Consider the following 25,801-nt stretch of genomic DNA (forward strand, 5'->3'; position numbering starts at 1 on the left):
AGCGAACAGCCCATCAGGAGCAAACCGTACCGTGTCTCTCCAAGACAAAAAGAAATCATTGAGACGGAGATCCGCCGTATGTGCGAACTTGGCGTCATAGTGTCCTGTGAAAGTCACTATACGTCACCAATCATTATTGTAGAGATTCCAGGCAATGATTCGAGACCTTGCGTGGACTATCGGAGACTGAATTCAATCACAGTGGACCAGACCTACCCTATTCCGGACATCGAGGAGAGGGTTGAAACAGTCGTTAAATCAGAATATATATCCACACTGGATTTAGTTCGTGGTTACAGGCAGGTGCAACTAACTGAGCGCGCCAGCAGGTACGCAGCATTCGTGACCCCCCTCGGGCACGTTTCGCCCTGTAATGTTGAGCCTTCGCTTGAAAAATTCTCCGTACTGTTTTTCAAAGTTAATGGACCAAGTGCTGCGGGGACTTTCAGGTTTCGATCTTCCCTACCATGACGACGTGGCCGTTTTCTCACAAAACTGGGAGGAGCACAGTGAACGCCTGCGTATTGTGTTGAGCCGACTGCTTGAGGCTGGCTTAACGGTAAGGGGGGGGGGGGGGATGCCACCTGGGGTGCGCCGAAGTGATCTATCTTGGGCACGTGGTTGGATGAGGATAACGCACACCTGCAGAATTTAAAGTGGCTGCCGTGGTGGAGTACCGTCGCCTTACCACAAAATCGGAACTCAGGGTTTTTCTTGGCCTAGCAGGCTATTATCAACATTAGGTAAAGGGCTACTCTGATTTAGCCAGCCCCCTGACAGACGCGCTGAGAAAAAGTGAGCCTGCCAATCTTTCTTGGGACCAAAAGAAAGAGAAGGCATTTCAGAGTCTGAGAACGGCCCTAAGCGAGCGCCCAAAACTGGCTGCGCCAGATTTCTCGAAACCCTTCATCATAAAATGTGATGCCAGCGACCGCGGGTTAGGCGCTATTCTTTTCCAGGAAAGCGATGGTAGGCACACACGGCCTGTACTTTAATTGAGCAGCAAGCTCAGCGCGCGGGAAGAGGCGTATAGCACGTCTGAAAAAAATGCGCATGCCTCGTTTGGGCGATAGACAAACTGGCATGCTACGTCTACGGGTCCCGTTTCACAGTAGAAACGAACCATTGCCCTTTGACTTGGCTGCACAATATGTCGCCCAAAAATGGTCGTGTACTAAGGTGGAGCCTGGCACTCCAGCACCACAGCTTCGAGGTTCGCTACAAGAGAGGCAAGCTCCAAACAAATGCCGACGGGCTAAGCCGAGCCTTTTAGCTAGTAAAGATTTTAGAAAAGGGGATGTCCACCAAATTTGTAGTTTAGGAGGTTTATTTCATATTCTCTTCCTAATGGAGAGCCCTTATCTCCCACTTTCTTCGCAGTAATGTTGTTCATAATCAGGTAACATTCATAGGAGTACGTTTCCTTATTTCGGGCAAGGATAAGTAAGAGTGAGTGGTGTAACGTACCTTGACTCTAGGTATTGGGGCGGGGAAAATTGAACGCCACGTCGACCAAATCAAGTCACCTATTCCCGTACCGCGTGCCCTCTAAGCACCAACCTGATTTCATTTAGCGAATTTTTTTTCCTATCCAAGTGCGCCTCTAGCAGGAGCACACGCCTTGGACAGGTGCCCTGTCAATACTACTCGTCGGGAGACACCAAGAGTTCATTCAGGCAAACCATTTGATCTTTCAAGTTTTAGATGAAGTTTTTGATAAGTACAGTTTTGGCCCTGAGTTTCGGTCTGGCGGGATGAGTGCGTTCTGAGGGCACGTGCTTTTGTCAGGTGTGGTTTGGCGTCTGTGATCCCTTTTGGATAGCATTGCAGAGAATTTACCAAAACGGCCATCTGACGAGGGGAAGCGATGCCGAGCTTCGGCACTGAAGGTCATCAGAAGACTCCCAAAGAGCATATGGTTCCTGGCACGCCCAGTCAGCCGAGCTACGTGCGAGCAGTTCATCTTCCGGGCGCAATATCTGGCGGTGGGGGTGCTGTTGTGATCGCGCTGCTTTCCTGCCGTGGAATTCGGCGAAGTGGGGCATGGGGAGGATTCCTTGAAGACCACAGCGAGGGCGGGTGAGGCCTGTGTGGGAGACGTGACTGCAGAAATGCCAGAGGCAACGACGACAATAGCGTCCCCACGTGTTCCAACAGGAATGCCGGAAGCAGCGACGATAACGTCCCCACGTGTTCAACAGGAATGCCAGCGACGACCATAAGCGTATTCGTTCCGGTCCTCGCCACGACGAAGTGCGGTATCCGTGTGGTCCCCTACAGTCACGCTGAATTTGAACAATTGCCCGAGTGCCGCACCTGAGACAGAGCCTCCGCGTTCCGGTCAGCAGTACAAGCTCTTTCGACACCTGCGGGGAGACAGCCTGCATTCCTGTGTCATGCAGGTGCCCTCCGGATGCACGTGTGCGGCCACCTGGAGGCCGCGGGGACGACAACGTGACCGGGTCCTGTTCTCTTTCCCTCGACTGAGCTGCGAAGAAACATCAGGGCCGCCTTGCAGTGGGTGTTACCATCAGTGCCATCGTGTGATTGGACATCATTCTTCGAACTGTATTCCCCAGCTAGGGATCTGGGGAATACGAAGAGTATTTAAGGAGCTGCTGGTTTGATGCCAGGAGAGAGCCCCCTTCTTGAGAGGTATCAGAGACTCCCGACTTCTAAGAAGCTCTCTTTACTGAGGAGCCCTCCCAGTTGCCCGTACTTGTACATAATGTAAATAGTCCTTGTGTAAAGTTTTCCAACTTTTCTTCGATCGTCTTCGTCTCTTCTCCGGCCCAGTCACGCTACCTGAATCCCAACAGGCATCGGTTCGATTCCTTCTCGGCAACTGTTTTCATTCTGCTGAAATTTTGCTCTCTTCAAAGTACTCGCCACTGTGATTGGATGACGTCATGACCCTCTCGACTAGTAGTAACTGCGCGGACGTCACGATGTGTCAGAGTCCTCGAGTGACCTCTCTACGCCACTTGCTACCTGCCATGGTGGCATGCTAGCCACAACACGGTGAACAGGTTTCCACATCCCTTATGTTGCAGGTTGACGACCAGTTATTCTGCGGCACGGACGGACGGACGCTAGCTTCCCTCAGGAAAAGGAAATTTAATGTGGCAGATGAGCCATGCACTTTTTCTTCATATAGACGGACACCGGTTTGGCAGGCTGGCACATAACTGCATGCCACTGTGGACAGCTTTCAATGATGTCACAACGACACGTGACATCTTTCGAGCAGTGATTCATTTAAAAAGAGGATATTGTCAACGTTCTTTTTGTCGACAAAAAGCCGGCCTCGTGGTCTTCCGCGTAGTCGGCGTTGTGAGCGAGCAGTCCTGTGTAATCCAACCAAGGGCGTCTAACTAGTTCACGTGACCATGAGGCTTGATCACTACCTGTTGACGGATTGTGAGCAAACTAACTGCACTAACAGGTGGCAGGAAAGTTAATTATTTGACACGAGGTTGCAATAATGCAAATGCAATTCGAATGCGAATGCAATAAACCCAGTAAGAACTCTTAGTGGCGCACCCAGTCAAATGCTTTCGAAAACACTAAAAAGAACTGTTGCATTTAGCACGAATACTTGAATCTATGTATCGCCCTGAGGCCCTTTGAAACCCGCACAGTGATGCAAGTTGGGGCAAAGAGAATTTATCACATGAGCGCAAATAGCCTGTTTATTATAATTGAATGTCAGGCTTCTGTAACACGACTCTTATTCGGTGGCTAAAAGTTCAGGAATGCTTTCTTAACTGCAGCGCTTTTTTATTTCTTTTGCTGAATGAGTCACAATTGGCATCGTAAGGCTGACTGGGAATTAATATGGAACGATGATTCTGCTCTGGTACCTGCAGCTCTTGAAGCAACCTTATTTATCACAAAGCCAGAATGCAAAGTTTTTGCACAGAAAAGCTTTGCAGCTTAGATCAAACGTTCTCCGTGAGACCATTTGTTTCAACCAACCTGTAGCCTCGTGTAGGGAGTGATTATTTATCAATTCATGTGTAAGTCTGTTTTGTGGAAGAACTATTGCACTTGAAGTATTTTTAAATATAATACAAAATACATAGTGTAACCTTTATATCTTGGCTGGATAATTTTAGTGCCCCTTTGAAACTTCTTGTTCATTTGTTTTCTCACTGTCGGGATTTAGTCGGTCAAGTGAACACTGTTCCCAGCAGAATTACTTGTCGCTGGAGGTTTACGCCTCTGCTACGTTGAGCAAACATGCTTCTGTGGGCACGTACTTTAAAGTGGTCACCTAAGCTCACCGGTATTTAGCGTTTCTTCCTCTCACCTTAGGAAGATGATTCTCAGGTTTTCGACAACTAAATCTTCAGACACAATTGAAGCGAGAGATGCACGTTTGCATAACGAAGAAAAACGCGCACATACACGGAAAAACGGAGCAGTCAAAACCGATTTATTGCAAAGAATCATGCTGTATATTAGCTGCGCGCACATAATGCACTAATGTGTGAAATGAAAACATAGTGGTAACAGACTCATTAAGAAACATCTTGTCTTGTGGCAGACTGAAGCCCGCGTTCCAATCTATACATGATAACTGAAGCATCGCTTATGCATTCGTTATTCCCTTTATTTGTTCGACACGCTTCCAGCAGTTTATGTACGCGCCCGTTTTCACTTTAGAAGAATAACAATTTGGCCTACATTGTGCGTATTATTTGTGAACAGAAACAACACCGCCAATAGGAAGCAGGAGGAGCGTCTCTCCTTTGTCGTTCTTTTGTTCTGTTTGTCTTTTTATGAGTTGCAGTTTCTTGTCTTGTCCTTACTCTTGCGTAGACTTCTCGCACTGTCGTAATATAGCGCACACTGCTAGCAAGACAAGCAATCCACCACAAAGTGCACTTTTCCTATGATATAAATTTTATTCATGCTTCTACAGCCGCTTGTCCTCACATCGGCGAGATTGACCGAAACAGTCTTTTCACATGGCAGTGACATTTCATGTACTAATCCTCATGTATGCTGCACATTGTGCCGGGTTTGCTTTTTTTCTACGTATTTCGTTGCCGGAGAGAGGAGGGCATGGTATGGCAACCTTTTCCGTGGGCGAAAAAGAAAGGTACAACCAAACCGCTCACAACGGAGTTCTTTTATGTGCTCTAATTTATGCAGGTGGCGGAAAACTTCCACTCGCAAAGGTACTTTCACTTCCCGTCTCTTCGAACTTGTTGTGCCTGACCACTTGTTTTTTCGGACGGGTTTGGCAACAGCCGTCAGCACCCACAAAGCTTACCGCGAATAGAAAAATAATTGGTTGGCACAAATCTCATTAGCAGATGTTTATGTGTAAGGAATATCGCATCTTTTCTTTGGTATGCTTTCTCTTGCTATCGCTTCGCAACTCACACACAAAGGAAAAGGTCCAGGATCGGTGCCTCCACAAACGAGTTGAAATGACACATCATTTATATTAAATCACTAGCCGAAGCATTTCAGATTTATTCCAGACACTTTATAGACAAAAACTTGTGCGTGCGCCATGAATTTTTGACGTCCTCTTAGCGCACACGTGCACAAAAGTGCTTGCGGTGTTGAGCATGCCAATCTAGCCCGTGCGTTGAAACGCTGTGGGGATGGGCGAGTGGTCTACAGCTGAGGCCATCAAAGCTGATCTGTTGGCGGTGGTGACGGTTTGGGTCCCTCTGGAGGCTAGAAGTTTGTGTGACTTTTATATATTTATATATTTATTTAAACGCGGTCACAACACTAAACACGCGCACACGCGTACTTGCGATTGACACTGTCTTAACTTCACGATGGCGCTTGTAATCTTACCTAGTAAAATTTTCCAAAAACGGCTATCAAAGTTGGCCTGCAGATCATGGGCACACGATTTAGCAAACGCTGATTCGTGGCAATAGAAAACCATGCTTGTACTATTGACTTTATAGACTTCCTAGACTTGAGGCAAGAATTTTTTTTGAGCACTTGGTACGTGCGCCTAACTGACGTGCTGTCCACAAATAACTTCACGCGTAAATCCAAAAACTAAAGTTTTTTACGATTAATTAATCAAAAACTGAAGTCCAGTCCTTTTACATACCTTCTTAACAGTGTCTCAAACTCCAACAGGGCGCAGTAATGTAAATTGTTCTTTCTGAAAAAATAATGAAATAATTACAAACATGTCGCTACACTTTATGACTTTGTCCTGGTTACAAGCACACACTACAATATTGTCAATGGTGTCTAGAATAATTGCGCTTAAAATTCATGCGGTGGACGACACAATCCGCATTCGTTTGTAAGCTTTGTAGGCTGTATTCTTTGTAATAAGTTTTGTAATGGTTATTTGTTTGTGTTGAACACCGGTGGCACGCGGCTTTATCGCTTTATTTGTGATGCTAGAGGCGACGAGATTTTTCTCGAAGGATAGCAGGCAGGTCGAAGTGAATCTACGTTGTTCCAAACTAATGGTTATAAATCGCAAAGAATTATGAGGCTACATCGGCAGCTGACGTGTCCGCAAAAGTGATGCAAATTTTGGAAGCAAAATGTGTGACATGATATGACGTCATCAGCTAGTGTATAGTTTGGTTTATGGCATATAAGGTTGCAAATGCCCCAAATCAACTTAGGCTATGTGAGGCGCCGTAGTAAAGGACTTCGGAAATTTCGAGCACGTGGAGTTCTGTAACGTGCACTGCCATCGCACAGCAGACGGGCCTCTAGAATTTCGCCTCCATTGAAATTCTACAGCCTTGGCAGGGATCGAACCCGCGTCTTTCGGGCCAGCAGCCGAGTGCCGCAACCACTGAGCGTCCGGGGCGGCGCATACAGTTGATATATATATATATATATATATATATATATATATATATATATATATATATATATATATATATATATATATATATATATGTGTGTGTGTGTGTGTGTGTGTGTGTGTGTGTGTGTGTGTGTGTGTGTGTGTGTGTGTGTGTGTGTGTGTGTGTGTGTGTGTGTGTGTGTGTGTGTGTGTGTGTGTGTGTGTGTGTGTGTGTGTGTGTGTGTGTGTGTGTGTGTGTGTAACTGCAGAAGCCTCGGCACATAGCTAAGAAAGCTCAAATATGGACTTCGCATGAACAAGGTCCAGGTTTGGGCCTTGCTACTGCAGGAGACCAATGCCTTGCCATCCATTCCGGGCTTTAATGGATACATGTCTCCTTCAAGGAACGACCGTCGTGTGTGCGCACTGTTGCCCCTCCGGGAAAGGCGCCGGTGTACGTTGATGCGCGTTTTCCTCATGTTCGCCTCTATAGAAAAACTGGTGCATCTCCTATCAAGAAGTAGTCGCAGTGACTGTGAAGCTTCCCGAGGCAACTGTTGTGGTCGTGTCATACTATGTAAGACCCGCCGAAGCAGCTCCCTCCCGCATTAATCTGGGGTGGTTATTAACTCAACGACGACAGTATCCAGAGTGGCCTGTATTAGTCGGTGGTGACTTTAACGCCCCTCATCTGGTCTGGGGGTACCCCACTTCAAGCCCCCGTGGTAGGTAGGCGTGTGCGGGACGCATTCGCGGATGCGCTGTTTGTTTCACTCAACCGTAAAGATTCAGCAACGCAGACTGTGCACCATGTTCGCAATCCAACATATGCTCCGGACCTTACGTGGTGGTCAGGACCCGGGACTCCATCGTGGCACCTGGAGTCAGACTACTGGGGTAGTGACCACCATCCTATCATCATCGGCCTCCATCCATCAAGGTCCCGCCGATTACGCCTTAGCTGTTCTGTTGTCAATTGGGACACGTTTCGCACCACCGTTGAAGATCTCTCTCTGCAATCATCAATACTACTTGTGGACTGCATACAAACTGCGCTGAATAAGGCTGCTGCTGTCGCCTGGACAGACGTGAATCGGCCGGCGCCGGATGTGGGTCTGCTTAACCTTTGGGCTGCTCGCCGACAAGCGGAGATGGCAGCTTTCCGAGACCCGACTTCTGCGCAAGCACGGACAAGGCTGAATTACCTTACTGCCAAGGCTCGCAGATAAGAACGCGATCTCTAGCGACGGCAGTGGTATGCGTGGTGTGAGCAGTCCTCGAAAAAGTCATCGAATGATGCTCCCTGGCGAACGTTTCGTGCAATGGGGCATGGTTCCCTTCGTCCAGACGCAGCAGCCACAACATGCTTCGCAGCTACCGTAGCTCAGGATTATTTCGCCAGAGAGGTAGCGCGGAAGTTTTTCCCCAAGTATGATGTGTTGCCTCCAAGGGTCATAGGAGCCCCCTTGGTTGCCATTCTTGCAAATGTCGATAAGCTCCCAACTACAGCAGACGCCGAGGGAATTGCAAGCTCATTTTCATTGCTCGAGTTGCTTACAGCAATTGACACGGCCCGTGGGAACACTGCGCCCGGTCCTGACTCCATTCACTACGAGGTTTACACGTTAAGTTCCGCTGTACTGCCTCAATTACTCGCAGCATTAACAAGGTATGGATTGAAGGCGTCGTAGCAGAAACCTGGAAATCGGCATTTGTGATCCCCATACCGAAGCCGGAGAAGTCACCGACAGACCTCGGAAATTTCCGGCCTAAATCGTTTACGCCAACATTATGCAAGCTTACCGAAAAACTTCTTGCCGACAGTACTGTCGTGGTGGCTTGAGCACCATGGGTTCTACCATCCCGCCAAAATTGGCTTCTGTACGTCCATAAGTACAGAAGCTGGGCTGGCTGTCTTGGCGTCATCAATTCTGGCCTCAACTCGCAGCCACAATGTACGTACTGTACTGGCCACGGACGTTGAAAAGTCGTACGGTAATATCAGTCATGATGCCATCCTGGAATCGCTTGACATGCTGCATTTCCGCGTTAGAGTGCACAATTTTGTTAAATCCTTCCTTGAAGGCCGACATTTTGCCGCACGCCTGAGGGGTGAGGCCGTCGGATCATTTGTGCCTCTTCGCGGCGTTCCCCAGGGATCGGTGTTATCGCCAACATTATTTAATTTTGCTTTTATCCACCTTGCTTGTATGCTGATGACAAAACGGTGTGGAGCACTCACAACGACGTGATGACTTAAGCAGCAGGCCTACATTGAGCCATAGATATTACATCGGCTTTTGCTTCTTCAATTGGTCTGCAGCTTTCAGTCACCAAAACCACGTTCGTGTCAGTCGCCAACCGCTGGGGGCGCTGTAAACGGCTGCAGCACCAATTCATCTCCATCTATCAGGAAGTCCAGGAACTCCAATTCAAGAAAGTTCGACCGTAAAACTCTTGGTTTTCAAAATACACGAGTCAGGAACAGGTACTGCTGGGCTTTTTCTGGCTAAAAAAAAAGCAGTTCTTGCTTTGGGTGTGATTAGACTCATTGCTCCTAAAACAGGCGGAGCCCGCTCTCATGTTGAAGGACAGTTGGTGCGGGCGGATGTGCAACCGCGCATCGTTTACCAAGCCCAAATCCAGCATTTGACGAGGGCTCAATGGGATCGTCTAGAAGCTGTTAATCGAGAGGCAATGAGGGTCATTACTTGCATTCCCCGCATTACCCCGATCGTCGCGCTCCAAGAACATGCGCAGCTAAATACAGTAGATTAGCTGGTACAGCAACGACGCGATGCTCGCCGCCTAAAGTCAAGCCTTACACACACAACGTGGGCACTCCGGGGATCCTGGCCATCCTGCTGAAGAAAACGAATCACCAGCCAGTTCCCTGGACATTGGGTATATCCATCATTTAGCTATTGCCGCAGGCCACTGCATAACATTTCAGTGGGTACCTGCTCACTGTGGCATTATGGCTAATGAAAAAGCAGATGAAGCGGCCCGTAAGGGCCATCAACATTAGAGATACATTCGAAGTTTTCTCACGAAATCTGATGCGTCCCAAATGGCTAAAAGTTTTGCGTACGAAGAAACGTATCGGCTTTGGAGTTTGCCGACACATGAGTACCAATTTCTTCACTCAATCGACCCACATCTTCGATCAAGACTCACACCCTGAATTCCTCGACAACTCGAAACACTTTGTCACCGACTTCGTATGAATGCTGCATATACAAATGGCCTGCGATACCGTTTTGGACAAATGAACAGTCCGCACTGTGACAACTGTGCTTCGATAGAAACTGTGGAACATATCCTGCTTGAGTGCCCTGCGTATGCTAACGAGCGTGCGTACTATGAACATTGCATGCAGAAGCTCTGCCCAGTGCCCCTAACAATGGACAAAGTTTTAGGCCCCTTAGCCTGCTTCAGGCAACAGATACTTGCACTGAACTTTCTTTTTACATATTTAAAAGACATTGGACATCTAGATACGCTCTAAATTCACTTGCAGGTTACCTTCATGCATTCTTCTTGCAGTGAACTTCGTCAGCCCATTCGTCGGACTATGCACTATCATTCCATAGGTTACATCAATACTCGCCACTGCATCATTAGTACCCATTTCATGGCTGCATTTTATCTTCGTTTTTTTTCCACCTCTTCCACGCTGCTCTCCTTCAGTCTTTATCTCCCAAATTCCCCTCCCTACGCAGAGTAGCATGCCAGCGATATTGAAACGCCGGCTAAATTCTCTGTTTCTTCATTAAAGAGTCTCTCTCTCCGGGGATATGCTTCATCGCACTCCATTCTACAGCCGCCCCCGCCAGTTCTTCCTCCCTGGGTGACCACCGAGATATGTCAGACAGGCGTCCGTTCCTTAAATTATCCAGCGTACGACGTGTTGCAGCGAATAGGCGAGGACGTTCCGTGGACTCCCTGGCAATGCTGCAATACTCTGTCATGTTCCACTCTTAGAGGCGAAGATTAAGCGTCCACTAATTTTTTTTCTTCTTTCACTCCATTTTTTATCCCTTCACATAAGGAGTGGTTGGCGTGTGCATCGAGATGTCAGAAAGTGCCGCCATTTTCTTTCCTCGAAAAACATTTTCTTCTAACCCTCCTCCACGATATCGATCTTTCCCAACTGCCTCACTTCGCTATGGCTCTACTTTCACCTTTCTCCGTGCTCATTCCTTTCATAGCTTTGCCGGTTACGCCGACAACGACAACGCGCAAGCCATCAACGTGAGCATGAGTTCTGCGCTCTTGTACGCGATCATTATACATGGGTTCCATATGGGATTCTTGAGGGCAGGTTCCACGCAAAAGCGTGGTTTTATGCCGTAATAAATAAGGCTAGCCCTAGTGGGGTTACCCGCACAGAGCCGCTGTAGGTTCAATGGGGGCCGCGGTGTGACTGGGCAGCGGGCGTGCCTGCCTTATCCACTAATCGGTCCTTCCTGGTGTACTTCACGGTAGATGCAACGTATATGTAGCGTGATGCACAATAACCTGGGCTATAGCACTAAAGGGTCTGCCCGTAGAGGATTGTTGTAGTCCTCCACGGGCTGCAGCGGCGCAGGAAAGCGAGCTGCCTTCATGCTGCCCATATCTGCCCCCCTTTTCTGGCATTTCAGGGCATATGCAACCTAACTCCACGCTCTGCTAAGGAAAAACCGGCCAGATAAAAGGGGCTGCCGTCGGAATGCCACTGAGGGCTCGTGATGTGACGTAGCGGCGCTTAGCACTCAATTGTGCTTCTATACTATCATGCTCTCTGTTCTTCGGCTTACCTAATATTTAATATGTGCGCTTTGGTTTTTTGATACCTTATTCACGTAATATATTTTAGCACATATATTCAGTTATTGAAGATTACACGTTTGACATGCCTACTCGTGTAAATTGTGCAAAATTACTACACAAAAAGCAGGAAACACTGCGCCGCCTTACGAGATGCCCTCGACCGCCTGCAACTTTCAACGTTCTATTACAGTAAGAAATGCACACATAGCCCAATCCTACTGCCTTTATTTCGAGCCATTGTCAAAATAAAGCTCTCGCAAACGCTTTTATCAGGAAAATTTCGGCCAGCTCAATACTTAGCGTGAGTAGCCCATGTGCGTCAAGTGCTACAAAAAAAGTCTCGGTGGGACGATAGAATAGAGTGATGCGCCAGGAATTCAAGCATGTTTTTCGGCTCCCCAGGGACCCACAGGACAACTGGGAGGAGGAGTAAGTACTTTATTTATATTTGTTAATAAAATGTGTTATTAGCGGTCGCGGGCTGTCTTCTTCATCTTCCGATGAATTATTGCAGCCCGTCTTAACAGGGTTGGGTCCCCTGGTCCAGGGCTCCACTGAGGTATGCCGCCAGGTAGGCTCTCCGCACCAATCCGCGCTGGACGGCCGTGTCCTCGCTGGAGAGCATCCCCTCCCACTGTTCTGCACTCGGGTTTTAGTTTATTGCAGCTAGATCCTTGTTTTTCTGACACACCCACGTTATGTGCATTAACGTGGGTTTTTCTCCACACCACGGACATTTGCTGCTGTATTGCGTGGGATCTCAAACTCAGCTGGCTCGTGCAGAACCCGCATTGTTCTAATGAAGCAGCGCAAACAGCCCATAAAAGCCGACCACAACCACCTTGCAAAATATTTGGGCAAGTTCAAGTGAGGCTTGCCGCTGCTGAACCCCCATCGATCCCGTTTCGGTATTGAAGGCGCTCTCACTAATTCTGGCTGAGTGCGCGAGGCCTAAATTCGGCTATCCATATAGGTGCGAAATGTCCCGATTGGAGTAATCTCTGCGTAGCTTGCACGGGGCGCAACTAGGCACTAGATGCCGAACCCGCATGTATTCATCATGTGTTGTTCAAATGGGTCCCACGAGGGCTGCCCATATGGGCCCGGCCGGAGACTTGTAACGGCACAGAAACCCCAGTTTTGTAGCAAGCAAATAATTACTCTTTGGAATCCACCCAAGCTCAGCCACACGGGTACAAACGAAAGCTCCCTTATTACAAAGCTACTCCACCATGGGTAATTCCCTGAACATTTCACCAAAGGGCAGTTTTATGCCCAATAATAAAAAAAATCGGAGAAACAATGAAACCGGAACAAGAGGAAAGTAAGGCTGGAGAGGCGATGTGAAGCACGGGAAAGGCTGGTGCAGCGTCCATCCCAAGCAGCGCGGGTCGACGTACCAATAGCAGAACGTATTGTCGAGGGCCGATGCTATGTAGGACCAGAGTGAAGTAAATCATTTCCACGATTGAGCCGATTACCTGTGCTTCTTCAGATTTCCCTCGTGCTATTTTGATGTGAGCAGGCGCAAAAATTGGATGAGCTGTGGAATATACCTCAAAGATTGTAAGTTTCACCTGAAGACATTACTGTGGATTAGCATGCCTCTGTATGTTTTGCAGACGTGAAGCCTTATTGGAGAATGAATACCTTAAGTTCATAGAAATTTTCACAGCGTTATTATGTTCTGAAAGTGACTTTCGGGATGTTCCTTCCTATGTCAAGCTGGTGCCTATTCAGGCTCACGCTTATCGATTGTCCTGTTTCTCGAATATGGTATCTGTGAGGAGCAGCATTTCAACATGCACAAGACGTGACAGACGACGCGCGGGTGCAGATAGTATATATGTCGAAGAAAAAAACATTTATGCTGGTTCTGCAGTGTTGGTCAATTGTGTTATTACTTTTTCAGATGAGTCAAACCTGTACCTCGAATGACACTTTCCAGAGCCCCAACGCCTGGCAACACAGCCTTCCACGTCGCTCTCTGATCATACTCCAAAAACACGTAATTTTGGTCTGCTGATCTGGCTAATTCTCACTTTTGTAAATAGACCGATCGAATCCTCTTTAGCAGCCAAACTGCACCGGATAATCAAGTTAACGTTCCAAATCCCGCCATCATCCGAAATCAGAACTGTTTACTCGTCCCCGGATATTCCTCCTCTTGGCAAAGGTTTATCACGCGCAAATGATGGATAATTTGTCCAGATAGACAAGTGCTGTCCCGGATTGTGGGATAGGAGACTGCGACTCCGCCCATAGGCCCTGTTCACTTTGGTTGATGTGGGCTGGAGTCGAAGTTAGTTTCCTCGGCCATTTCGTATTTTAGCGGTGCAAACGTTCTGACCAAGTCGCCATAGTATTTCGGTGTTTCTAAATTCGCGCTACACCGTACACCTTCCATATTAGAAAATTGTGCGTGCCAACTGGCATGGATTTAGCTTAGTTGATATGAACGCAGTGAAGCTACTTTTCTGAGTGTTTATTTAGAGCGTCTACATTACATGAAAAAAGTTGTCAGGTCTGACAAGAGTAGTGACACGCAATTATATGCTAAGAGTTTTAAGATACAGTTTAGTGCACAACACGTTTGAGTAGTAGCGTCGCTTGCTTATGTAACAGTAAAAACAATTACAGCCAAGCACAGAAACCATACAGCAAGACACAATGAAAAATTTCAGAGCTGAGAACTTGGGCTCAAAATTCCACTGATATCTGCATGCACACTGAGTAGTCGTCTGTAAGCGTTCCGCAGATAACGTAGACGAAAGTAGCCGTCACCTAGTTCAACAGACAAGGTCCTCAGCGCAGTCAACAATATTTGTTGAAAAGCTTCAAAATCAATGAAACTCCAGAAGCACTGCTAAGCGCTTTTGCAAACCTGATAATGTCTTTGTATCATCCACAGTAATACTTCTGGCTCTTGTTGCATTAGTATAAAGCACAGCCAACGCACTGCCTATGACGGCAATCTGCACAGTACAGCGCGAAATCGGCTCGAGGGGAAAATGTCGGAGTTGCATATGCGCGGGAAACACACTGCCATGCAAAGAATTACAACATACGCTGCTGGCAGGAATGAAAAAAAAACAAATAAATTTGACATCGATGTCGTTTTTTGCTTCACAGCAGTCACGAAAAGCAAATCAACACCTTGACCTCATAGAATGAATGATTTTGATTTGCATGTGAATATAATAGCGCTACTGAGCGTCAGTACCCAAGGAGTAGCAAATGGTAAGAATATTAACATCACTAATGGCACACACACACACAAAGAAAGAACTGGGAGCTAACCGAGTGAGACTGATATCAACGGTGGAATGTAACAGTTCGCTGCAACACCTCAACAAGACCAATATCTCTACACGATTGTTAAAGAACGCGCCTTAAATACCGCATTTGTCACAAATACCAACTCAAGGTATTTGTCAACAAATACCAACCCCTAGGAATCGCAGGATGTTTAAATAAAACTGATTTGATTTGATTTCAAGGAGAACTCCGTCGGTTTGTTCCCTTAATGGCGAGAAATACACTTTCAGCGCTCCATCTGTGCTTGAACCAGGCCCACAAGGATGCCTCGTAATTGTGAGAGTTGTGAAAAAGGCATAATTTAGAACCAAAAAGCACTTTTCCTGGCACGTAAGTAGAAGGTCGATGCAGCAACGAAAATCTAAGCGCGCGAAAAAAAAAAGTTACCCGCATGAAGTTTTCCACATTAGCGCAAAAATTGCAACACTGTAAGATATATAGAAATCGGAGAAAAAGGAACCCCCACAGCCCATAATATTACACTCGGAAAGGTAGGGAACCGCGCAAACTAGGGTGGCTCGATGATGGACGCTTTCGAGATTTCTGGCCAGGTGAAGTTTGAGACGAGGCGATGTTGGGGCCCGCACTTGAAAGCCTGTCGAAAACGGTTGACAGCCGGGAGTGCGACATTGCAGATGGCGATCTGCAGAGGGGAAAAATGCACTTTGAACATAAATTTTAACGCCCAGCAATAAACGCCCCGGTGTCGCAGAAGGACCCGTGTCGGCGTTGCCTTCAGCGTTATGGAAACATTACGACCAATCTGAAGGGTCGCGACGTGAAAATCACGCGACCTTGCGCGGCTGATCCAAACAACCTATTGGGATTACGCTTTGCTTCTCATGTACCAGGTGTTTCACGGAAGAATTTGCGTTACGCTAAAGAAAAGTGGGGCTTTTGAGGCGAAAATATGTATTTTCAGCACAGTATTACCAGTGTTGGAGACACCAGAAAACCGGTGAATCTTATAAAGTCAACAACGAAGATCAAAGGATGAGCTGCGCAGTCAACCACCAGCAATATACGCAGATTTCGAGGAGGGGGTCACCTATAATTTCCTTCTCACGTGCGGTAAGTGCTATATCGAACAGACCGGCAGGTGAGACACTGAAAGAGTTAGAGAACACGCAAATTCATTAGGAGCAACTGCCACGTCACGCTTCCTGGCTCTTCATTGCCGCCAGCCTAAGCACCCTTGCACAGCTAACTTAGACAACATCTCGATCCCCGGGATAAGAAAAAAAGACAGGCTGGCCTGGGAGATCATCGAAGCTGTTGCCATCCGTAAGAAAGGAATGAACTGGATAACCACCACGTCTACTAGACTGTCTACGAAAGAAAAAGCATACCTGCATGATGTTTGTCCTGTCTGATAAACCGGTCAATTTTTCGTCCCGTTTGTTCTTAGAATCCTCTTCGCCATCGTTTTTATGATTCTATATTTTTTTAGTCACCACAACACGTTTCTGGCCTTTTTAACCCTGTGTAGCCGAGTTACTGTTGCCATTTATTGGTTTTAACTCTACTCTAGTGTGGCTTGAAGCCAGGAAGGGAAGGTTTTTACAAGTTTTTACAATTGTCTATCTTCATAGTACAAACCTTTAGGTTCGTTTCTGCGTGTTATTGTTGGCGCAATTTTTTTTCTTTTTTTGTTTTTACGACGCAGCATTAGGTTCTTTAAGTGTCCGGTTTGTTGCCTAGAGCTTATGTTTTGACTGCTTTCACGACTGATTTTCTTTTATCTGCCGGTTACCAGCACACGTGCGCTCAGAGGTGTAACGCGGCCTCAGATTGTCTGGCTTCACTGGTTTCGTATTCCCGTCGAAATATGTTCCCTCATAGTTTCTAAGGTTTTGTTATTGATTTTGTTGCGGCCCCATTTCCCATCGGTTTTTCCCCTCTCGATCGTTCTTTCCGCCCCTAACCGCTCTATATATTTCCGCTCGATTTATCTCTTTTTTTTTCTTTAAATGTTGTTAGCGCTGTGTTTCGTGTTTCAATGTGTCCCTCCACTTCTCTGCGTCATAATGTTCACGCTGACTCTCAGATGGATTGTCATTCTTTTCCAAGTAAAACACATTTGACATTGTGTATCTCTAGCCAACAGGCGAATCTGGGCAATTGTTTATTTTTGTGTGTTGTGGAGCCGGTACACATATTAAAACACCTCAGAAAAAATTGGCTGAATAAGTAAAATGCACACACTTGTCTTATTTATCCTGAGTTGAAAAATACTAAATGAAAGGTTGAGACCAAAAAGCTTCGCTTCGGACCTGTTTACTTCGGAGCGACACAAACTGTCAAGTTTGCGTAAGGACGCACATAAAAGGTGCTGCACCCTACAAATATTGATCCTAAAAATGCGAAACTTGCACCAAAAGTAATCAGCCCAATTGTAGCACTAGCCCTGAAGATTCACCACGAAACCTTAGTTTCGCTACGCTGCTGACACAGCGAAGTGAACAGTAGTAATATGCAAGTGCTCCTGCATTGTAAAATAAAAATTCCAATAAAATTCCCGACACCTCAGAAATATTTATCAGGAACTTGTCAGAAGCATGAGCGACATGCAGTTTCAATTTCTTGGTGACTTGGTGGACTGGTTCGACACACGGAATGGCCTAACATAATTTCCAAGAAGAATAAAAAATGATTGTTTGTATTGCGTGATTTAAGTGCCGGCTGTACTTGTGCATTGACAGCGGAAACTAACACGGCATTCCGGCTGACGTCATATGCACTGATAATATTAGCAGAGGCTGCCTCCAAGAATTGAATTTCAAACCTTTCTTGGCCAGGAAATGTAAAAAAGTGAGTTCGGGGAATGGTTTGGAAGATACCGCCGGCTTGTTGAATAAAACCATCATATTTCTGTTCAGCAGATATACGAGTCTGAAACCATACTGTGCCTTCAACACACATCGGCATTTCCCGACATTAAAGAACTTTCTAATTCCAGCTTCATTGCATGTGACGGAAATTACTTAAAGGTCAGTACAACATTAAGGTTAGCTGGGAGGACATTATATTAAAGCAAGTATGTTCAGCCGAAAATATGTACATAGCAGGTTGCTTCGTCCATGCCACGTTCAAGAATATTCCCTGCGCAGCATACAGAAGAAACCTCGAAAGAGAGCACAGGGTTGTTCCATAGCAATAAAACTGCCTAATCAAAAGACTAACAAGATGAGTGCTGAAATTTGCGCGGCCTATCGTAATCAGTGCTATTCTGCACACTGAAACGATGCTGGAAACATTGACGACGAAAGAGAATGCCGCACAGCTACATTCAAAACGGTGCCAAAGAGAGTTTCTCCTCAGCTTACTGAAGCACTTGTTTGGGGATAACATTAGGATGTTTGCTTGAACAGACGTCACCCATACACAGTGATATACAACATCTTGTGGGTTGCCACTGACACCTACATGCGGAACTACGTCCTGGAAAAGACAGATCTGCTGACGGCTAAGAAGGCTGCAGCACACGGAAGGAAACTAAAACATGGAAATAAACCACTTTTGAGACTCCAATAAGGGTACCAAAAAAAGGCCTCAGTGCAATCAGTGCAATATGGGACTTCGCATGCCTTTCTACATGCTTTGTGCAGATGCGTGCACGGCACTGCTTTCGTACACTACCTATTGTATTCGTTATTGCATGGCGAAGGCGCTAAATTTTAAATAACAAAGGTTTAAACCTCGTCTGTGTCGCTCATAGAGAACCCATTTCATGCAGTGCTAGTTCGATACAAGCAGATGCTTTCCCGCGCTACAGGGTCAGGGTGCGGAACGGTAAGGAGGGAGTGCGCAGGAATGAAGTGTTCGAGTGGGCTTTGGCTCATCACGTCATATGGACTTGCGGCTGTCGTATACAAACAACACTGAGTTTCTATTCAAAGCAATCATGCAGAACCAACTAACACGACGGCGTGCTTTGTTAAATAAAAGTAGATATTGTTCAGGAAACATAAACGAATACGAACCTTTCCCTGGAGCGCTCTGCCCATCCTTCCGCACTGAGAGAAGCTGTGCAGGTAGAAGAAGACCTGCACAGGCGGGAAGACCCAGAACAGGTTCCTCTCGCCACCCGAATGCTCCGCTTCATCACCCACGGCTTCAGAAGCGGCCGGGGAGTGCAGGCGTGGTATGTAGCTCGCCGTGTGCGCAGCAATGCTCTCCAGGTACACTTCGCGCAGTTCCGAGGGTCGCGCACCGGGCATGAGTCCGCTGCCCTGCAACACCATCGCCAGTCGCACGATATCCTTGTGCAGCTGCCGCGCGCCAGGGTCGATGTCCGGGGCGGTAACGGCTGCATGACAGACGAAACTACCAGTTTAGAGACCGCCTTTGAGACACGTATATTAAATTTGATAGGCATACGAAAATTGTTTCGATAGAGATGACGTTCTTCTTTTGAAGTAATGATAAAAACTAGTCCGTACTTCCTCACTTCCCAGCAGACACATTGATAAATTTTTGCACAGCACTCATTCACGGCCAACTGAAACACTGTTTTTGATCATGGAGCAACACTTCAGCTACTCACCTTCAACATCTCCAAAACATGCAAAATCTAGCGCTAAACTTATTACTTTTAAACATTTAGGCAGAATTGCTGACACACTCGTTCTTCATTTCAGCACACTGCCACTACGGTATGTTTTCTAAAAAAATATCAATAATCATTTTGAGGCTCAAAAAAACAATTATTTTAAAAACATGAGTGCCACTTCTTCAGTCAATTGCAGTAAAAAATATAGTACGCTTCTAATGCAAGGATTCGTCCAAGATGAAATCAATTAAGGAAAATTTATAGCGAACTTAAGGTGTATGAGGTGCTTGAATCAGTTAATGAAATATTACAAATCCTGTTAACATCTGCAGAATTCCAGAAAAATTTGCAACAACATATGCATATCGCACTAAAACATGTCTTTAGGTATTGTGAATGCTTCCTTTTTTTCCACCGGAACATTTATTCCTATTCTGTACTAAACTGCGATTGAGGAGTACTGGCCTTTAAGTGTACTAATCCAGACCACTTTTTGCTGCTCCCTTTGTTGCTGTTCTTGTTCACAACATATGTCGCATATTTATTCAAAATTATAAACTTGAAAGCAATAGCTCAGTAGTTGCTTATTCTTGTACTTCACGGTGAACTTAATATTTAACCAAATATTTTTGCTGCTTTTCCATGACCTTTATCCACTGTATGTATAAACGTCCTCCTTATTCTTCTGACCTTGACACTCCTGTAGTTTGTAAATGTATTAAGGAACGAATTTTCCGACCTGAACTCCTCGATAACTATTCCTGATAGTATGATTAGAGGTAGATCCTACTATAGCGAAATCACTCATGCGGTCGCCAACACCGACGAAAAATCTTGCCGCCGTATGTACGTATGGTCCTGAGATCTTGTGCTGTTGCCTACCAAGTCTTGTTGCCACCCGAGCAGAGTCACTCAGAGGAGCGTCGCGCCCGGTGCGCGAGAGCTTGCTCGGGAAGAGAAACAGGGGTAGCAAAATTCGTACTGTGACGCTGTGAAGCGCTCTTTCTGTATCTGTGCATTCCTGAGCTGATTCCCTTGCGCCATGCAACTTTATGATGAACCAACTAGCCCAACAGCAAGTACGTCTGCTCACACTAGTTTTCTTGATAGGAGACAAGTACGAGTGCAGAGGAGCATCGCTTAACCGCGGCACCCGTGCGCTGGTAGTGGATGGGGACTCTCCATCATCTGTAAATCTTAAGTAGAGAATGACAAAATTTTTATATACGAGAATAAACCCAATAAAGATAACACGTCACATCCTTAAATCGGAGCCAAGTGTACCCTCCAATCGAAGAATGAATACTTGCTTTTGCATGTCTACTCGGTTTAACTGCGTTGAACCCCTACAACTTTTAATAAGAGCTGTCATGACGGTTATAAGACCGAAGGCAATAAAAGACACACATCACTGTACTAACAAAGGTACCAGATTGTTGAATGCTCACACTTATGTCTAAAATAGATCGTATGTATATTTGGGGCTAACGTCTCAAAAGCGAATCCGGCCGTGAGGGATGCAATAGTGAAGGACCCCATGCGTTCCCGTTCCGTACCCGGCCCCTGTTCAGCCGTTCACGTACGTGGACGTCGTGCGCCGCCCAGTCACAATTCTTGGGCGTTCGCCTTGCACCCCTTTAGTGGTCGCGATGCACGCTGCTCAACCGCTTCCTTACTGGGCTGATCGGCGCCAGGCACCGCGGAAGACTGGTCTCTGGCGCACTCCGGATCAACGCCCGCTCTGCTACCACTGTGGCGAAGCCGGCCATCTCTACCGGCAGTGCCCCCATCGGGAAATGGGTCTGCGCGAATTTTCTCTGGACAGTCTCCGTAAGCGACCTGGAGAACACCCTCAGGACATCGCCGAGTATGTCGTCAGCCAGCGTAGTTCCCTGCCTCCTCCCCGCCGCCCGTCTCCTCGCCGCGAGTCGCTCTCGCCTCCTCCACGCCTGTCTTCGCCTTCTGATTCCCGTTATGCCTCAGCCCAACGTGGTTCCTCGAGCCCTCATCGGGAAAACTAGCTCCGGCGACTTTTGGGGGCGAGGCGCCGAACGCCGATCCGCCGCAAAGCTTCCACCGCCGTACCGACCAACTTGCCCCGACGTTGAACGCCGCATAGCCGTACAGTTTTCCCCTACACGTCGGCCGAATCGCCCCTTCCCCTCAACCCCAGTCGCCGACCAGCTTCCGCCGCCGCACCGACTGAGTCCATCCCAACAGCCATCGACAAGCTGCGCTGAAGGCAGGATCTCCTTGGACATCATTGTTCTCGTCGACACTTTGGAGCTCAGCGCGTTGGTCGATACGGGCGCTGATTACCTCATTCTTTCGCGGACGGCTTGTGACTGCCCTGAAAAAGTGACGACACCGTGGGAAGGCCCCGACATACGTACGGCCGGCGGACAGGTTGTCGCACCGCTCGGTATGTGTGCGGCCCGGGTTACGTTTGAGGCTGCACCTTCGTCGCCACTTTTCTTGTTCTGCGCGAATGTTCTCGCGATGTCATCCTTGGCATCGACTTTCTTCGTGAGCACGGTGCTATAATAGACTCCCGAATCGCTTGCTGACGTTTTCTACCAAAATGGCCACAGCAAAGCCGGCGCACCGGGGTCTCGGTCGCCCCTGCAAGTTGCCGACGATAGCGTTACGGTGCCCCCACGTGCTAGCATTCTCTCTAGATTTACCTGTGACGAGCCACATCGGAGACTCCGGGATGTCGAGCCTAATGTCTCTCTCGTACTCACTATGGGGATTGCGGCGGCACGAGTTATTGGCTGCCTTCATGACGGTTGGACAGTGGTCCTTGTTACCAACTTTTGCAATGAGCATCGACATCTTTTCCGTGGCACAGCCATCGCTTACGTATACCATGTTCAGGAAGTGGCCGAATGCTTTGCTTGCGAGGAAGGCACACCTGGAGGTGAAGCAGAAGCGCTCAACGAGGTCAACATAAATCCGGGCCTTTCACCCGCTGAAAAGGGGCCACTTCAGAACCTCTTGCGGGAGTTTCGCGCGTGTTTCACGTCCTCGTCTATAGTGCGACAAACGTCGCTAGTTAAACACCGCATCATCACTCATGAGGGAGCTCGACCCATCCATCAGCAGCCCTATCGTGTGTCCCCTCGGGAACGAGAAGCTATACAAACACAGGCCACAGAGATGCTCGCGGAGGGCGTCATCCATCCGTCCACCAACCCGTGGTTGTCTCCTGTCGTCCTCGTGAAGAAGAAAGACGGAAAACTGTGGTTCTGCGTCGACTATAAGAAACTTAAGTGTGACAAAGAAAGACGTGTATCCGCTGCCACGTATCGATGACTCCCTCGACCGTCTTCGTCAAGCCAAGTACTTCTCTTCGTTAGACCTCAGGAGCGGTTATCGGCAGATAGAAGTCGATGAGAAGTCATCACACCGGTCGGGCTCTACGAATTTCGCGCCCTCCAATTCGGGCCCTGCTGTGCTCCGGCCACTTTTCAAATAACGATGGACACCATCCTCACTGGTCTGAAGTGGCAGACATGTCTTGTTTATCTTGAGGATGTCATTATTTTTTCTGCAACGTTCACGGAACATCTGCACCGCCTCAGAACTGTCCTCGAAGACGTTTGTTCCACCAAGCTCTCCCTCAAACCACAAAAATGTCACTTTGGGTTCACCGAATTGAAGTTTATCGGGCACGTCATTAGTGCTGATGGAATCAGAGCTGACCCAGAGAAGCTTGCCGCCGTTGATGCCTTTCCGGTCCCCGTTCAGAAAAAAGCAGTCCGAAGTTTCCTGGGCGTGTGCTCCTACTATCGTCGCTTCATTAGAAAGTTCGACCAGCTTGACAGCCCTCTGACGTTCCTAACACGGGATGATACATAATTTTCCTGGGGCAATGGACAAAAAACTGCCTTTGACGAATTGACGAAGCCGACTCCAATCGTCGCCAATCCTAGCATATTTCGACGAAGAGGCCGACAAGAGGGTACATACGGATGTGAGCAACGTCGGTCTTGGCGCCGTTCTTGTCCAGCATCAAGACGGTGTCGTCAAAGCAATTGCCTACGCCACCCGCGCACTGTCGGGAGCAGAGTTGAACTACTCTACAACCGAAAAAGAATGTTTAGCGGTAGTCTGGGCAGCAGCTAAGTTCCGCCCATACCCTTAAGGTAGACCGTTTTGTGTCGTCACCGACCACCATTCGCTGTGCTGGCTGAAAAATTTCAAGAACCCTTGCGGCCTCCTCGCACGTTGGGCATTTTGCCTGCAAGAATTCGATTTCACCGTCACCTATAAGTCCGGCCGGAAACACACCGACGCTGATATCCTATCACGCGCTCCCGTCGAACCTCCTCCACAAGGCACCATGTGGGCACCCTGAGACACCACGGTATCTGGCTCGTGGACTATCCTCGTTCTGCCTCCGGAGCGGGGTGCTTTTAAAAGAACTCTACTTCAAGTCCAGCAAGTTATCTGCTCGTCATACCGTATAATTTACGGGATGAAGTTCTCCTTGCCTGCCATGATGAACCGACTTCCGGCCACCTTGGTGTCACCCGCACCTTGTCCCGCCTCCGGCAGTACTACTACTGGCCCCAACTCACTACAAGTATCAAGCGTTATGTTCCCAGTGTTGCCATAGCCACATGGTACCTAGGTAACCACCACGTCCGCCTTTTTTCAGGGTAATGTTGGCGGGTTTTCAGGCAGGTTTATGAGATTCTTTCATTTGAATAGTTATTAATGGCAATTTTGGAGCCATAACAGTTTAAAATTTGAGCTTATTCAAGGATTCCGTTATGGTCCCTTCCTCCGCAACATCGGAATGTTTGACGCTGACTGTAGCTATCGATATTAGTCCTTCCTTTTCTGTTGAGAGCGCTATCGCGAAGGCTTCGATATTGCCTTTGTATGCCAGCGCATCACAATACTCTATATATCCTGCCTTCCCCCGCATTTCTTCGTTAGCGCATTGGCTACAGCTGTTCTCCTACCTTCGTGGTAGGAAGGATGTATGTTCTTTGATAGTGGTTTGATGGCCGTGGTGTTTCTGATATGTGAGCGTACAAACATTTATTCGCGCGCCAATAATTCTAGGCTGCGGGCACTTTGAAAGTAGGCAAAATTGACTTAAATGGAGACATTTGCGAGAGAGATGTAAAACGAGCGTATTTCTCACTGAAACGGGGTGTTTTGAGCAAACCTAGAGGATTAATGGCGCGTGGCCCGCCTGTTCGTACTCTGAAGGTACGTGTTTAAATGGGAGCTCTTGAAGTTTAGCACGCAAATCATTAGGACCCGTAGCTGGCGTTGGTTTTATACTGGAGAAGAAAAAAAAATTAGCTGTGGTTTAGCTTTGGTTACACCTGGTGAGAAGCGAAAGTAAGCTGCGAGTCTGCGTCGCTGGTTAGAAGTAAAGCCTGAAGTTCTTTCTGCTGTTTCTTCGCCCCCTCCCCAGTAGCACTCTTCCGTCGTTTCTCGACGCGTGTGGCAGGTTTTGCTTCTGCCTTTTCGGCACGGCGTTCCCTCCTAGCCTCATTGAAACGTTGCAGCTTGGCTTTCCGGGGAGCTATCACGGCATGATGTTGTTCTTTCTCCATCGCAAAACCGGTATCTAGCCCACCGGCTCACCGTTCGTATATATACACAGCTCTCCTTTGACGTCACAGAGTGTGGCTCCACCCCCGTTGTCAAGCAGAGTATCTATCTCCATGATTTAAGTGCTTGTTTACATAAATTCCTTCTGTATGACGTGACCGTCATACAGCATCGAAAGATGTCCCAGCTCTTCAACCTTTAACCTTGACATTGATTTTGACCTTGACCTTGGAGAGATTTGTGGGGTGGCTGGCCCACCATCTTAGCTAGGCATATATGCTCCACCATAGCCAGCGTGACTTTGCTCTATGGTTTGACCTCTCAAGCTTTTGAAGGTCATAAACGAAGCTACACTACCCTCTTGAAAACCTGGCGCAGTGAAGCTTTCGCTTCAAAATTCTAATGTAAAGATCTTGCTTCCAAAGTACTATTAGTTATTATGACTACAGTACTGAGAGCCAACTCAGCAATTTAATTATAAACGACACGAGTATGGTTTGTAGCTTCTTGGTTGATCAGATCACTCCTAGCGTGGTATGTAATTTATGAATGCATGTTAAGTCCTTCCTCGTCAAATTCTTACATGGGTTTCCTGAAGGCCCAGCTAAAGTGTCCACGAACAGAGAGTTATAGCTCTTTTCTTCACTTCATGGTCTTCTCCTCCTCCACTGTCTACGCAGAGCGATAAGTGGAAATCCTTCCCGTTCTCAATATATCGCAAAATTAGATAATGCCCATGAGTA

General features: G+C 47.4%; 1 protein-coding gene across 1 annotated transcript in view; it reads right to left on the reverse strand.

Annotated features, from left to right (window-relative positions):
• LOC144103389 (uncharacterized) overlaps positions 1 to 25,801 on the reverse strand; it is a 107,886-nt gene that overhangs the window by 68,211 nt on the left and 13,874 nt on the right. Inside the window, exons 3-4 of the mRNA XM_077636121.1 lie at positions 23,454 to 23,538; positions 18,947 to 19,238 (exon numbers count right to left, since the gene is read on the reverse strand). Coding sequence (XP_077492247.1) covers positions 18,947 to 19,238; positions 23,454 to 23,538 — 377 coding nt within the window. The remainder of the gene's footprint in view (positions 1 to 18,946; positions 19,239 to 23,453; positions 23,539 to 25,801) is intronic.

This window comes from Amblyomma americanum, chromosome 9 (assembly GCF_052857255.1).
Source record: "Amblyomma americanum isolate KBUSLIRL-KWMA chromosome 9, ASM5285725v1, whole genome shotgun sequence".
Classification (NCBI taxonomy): Eukaryota; Metazoa; Arthropoda; class Arachnida; order Ixodida; family Ixodidae; genus Amblyomma; species Amblyomma americanum.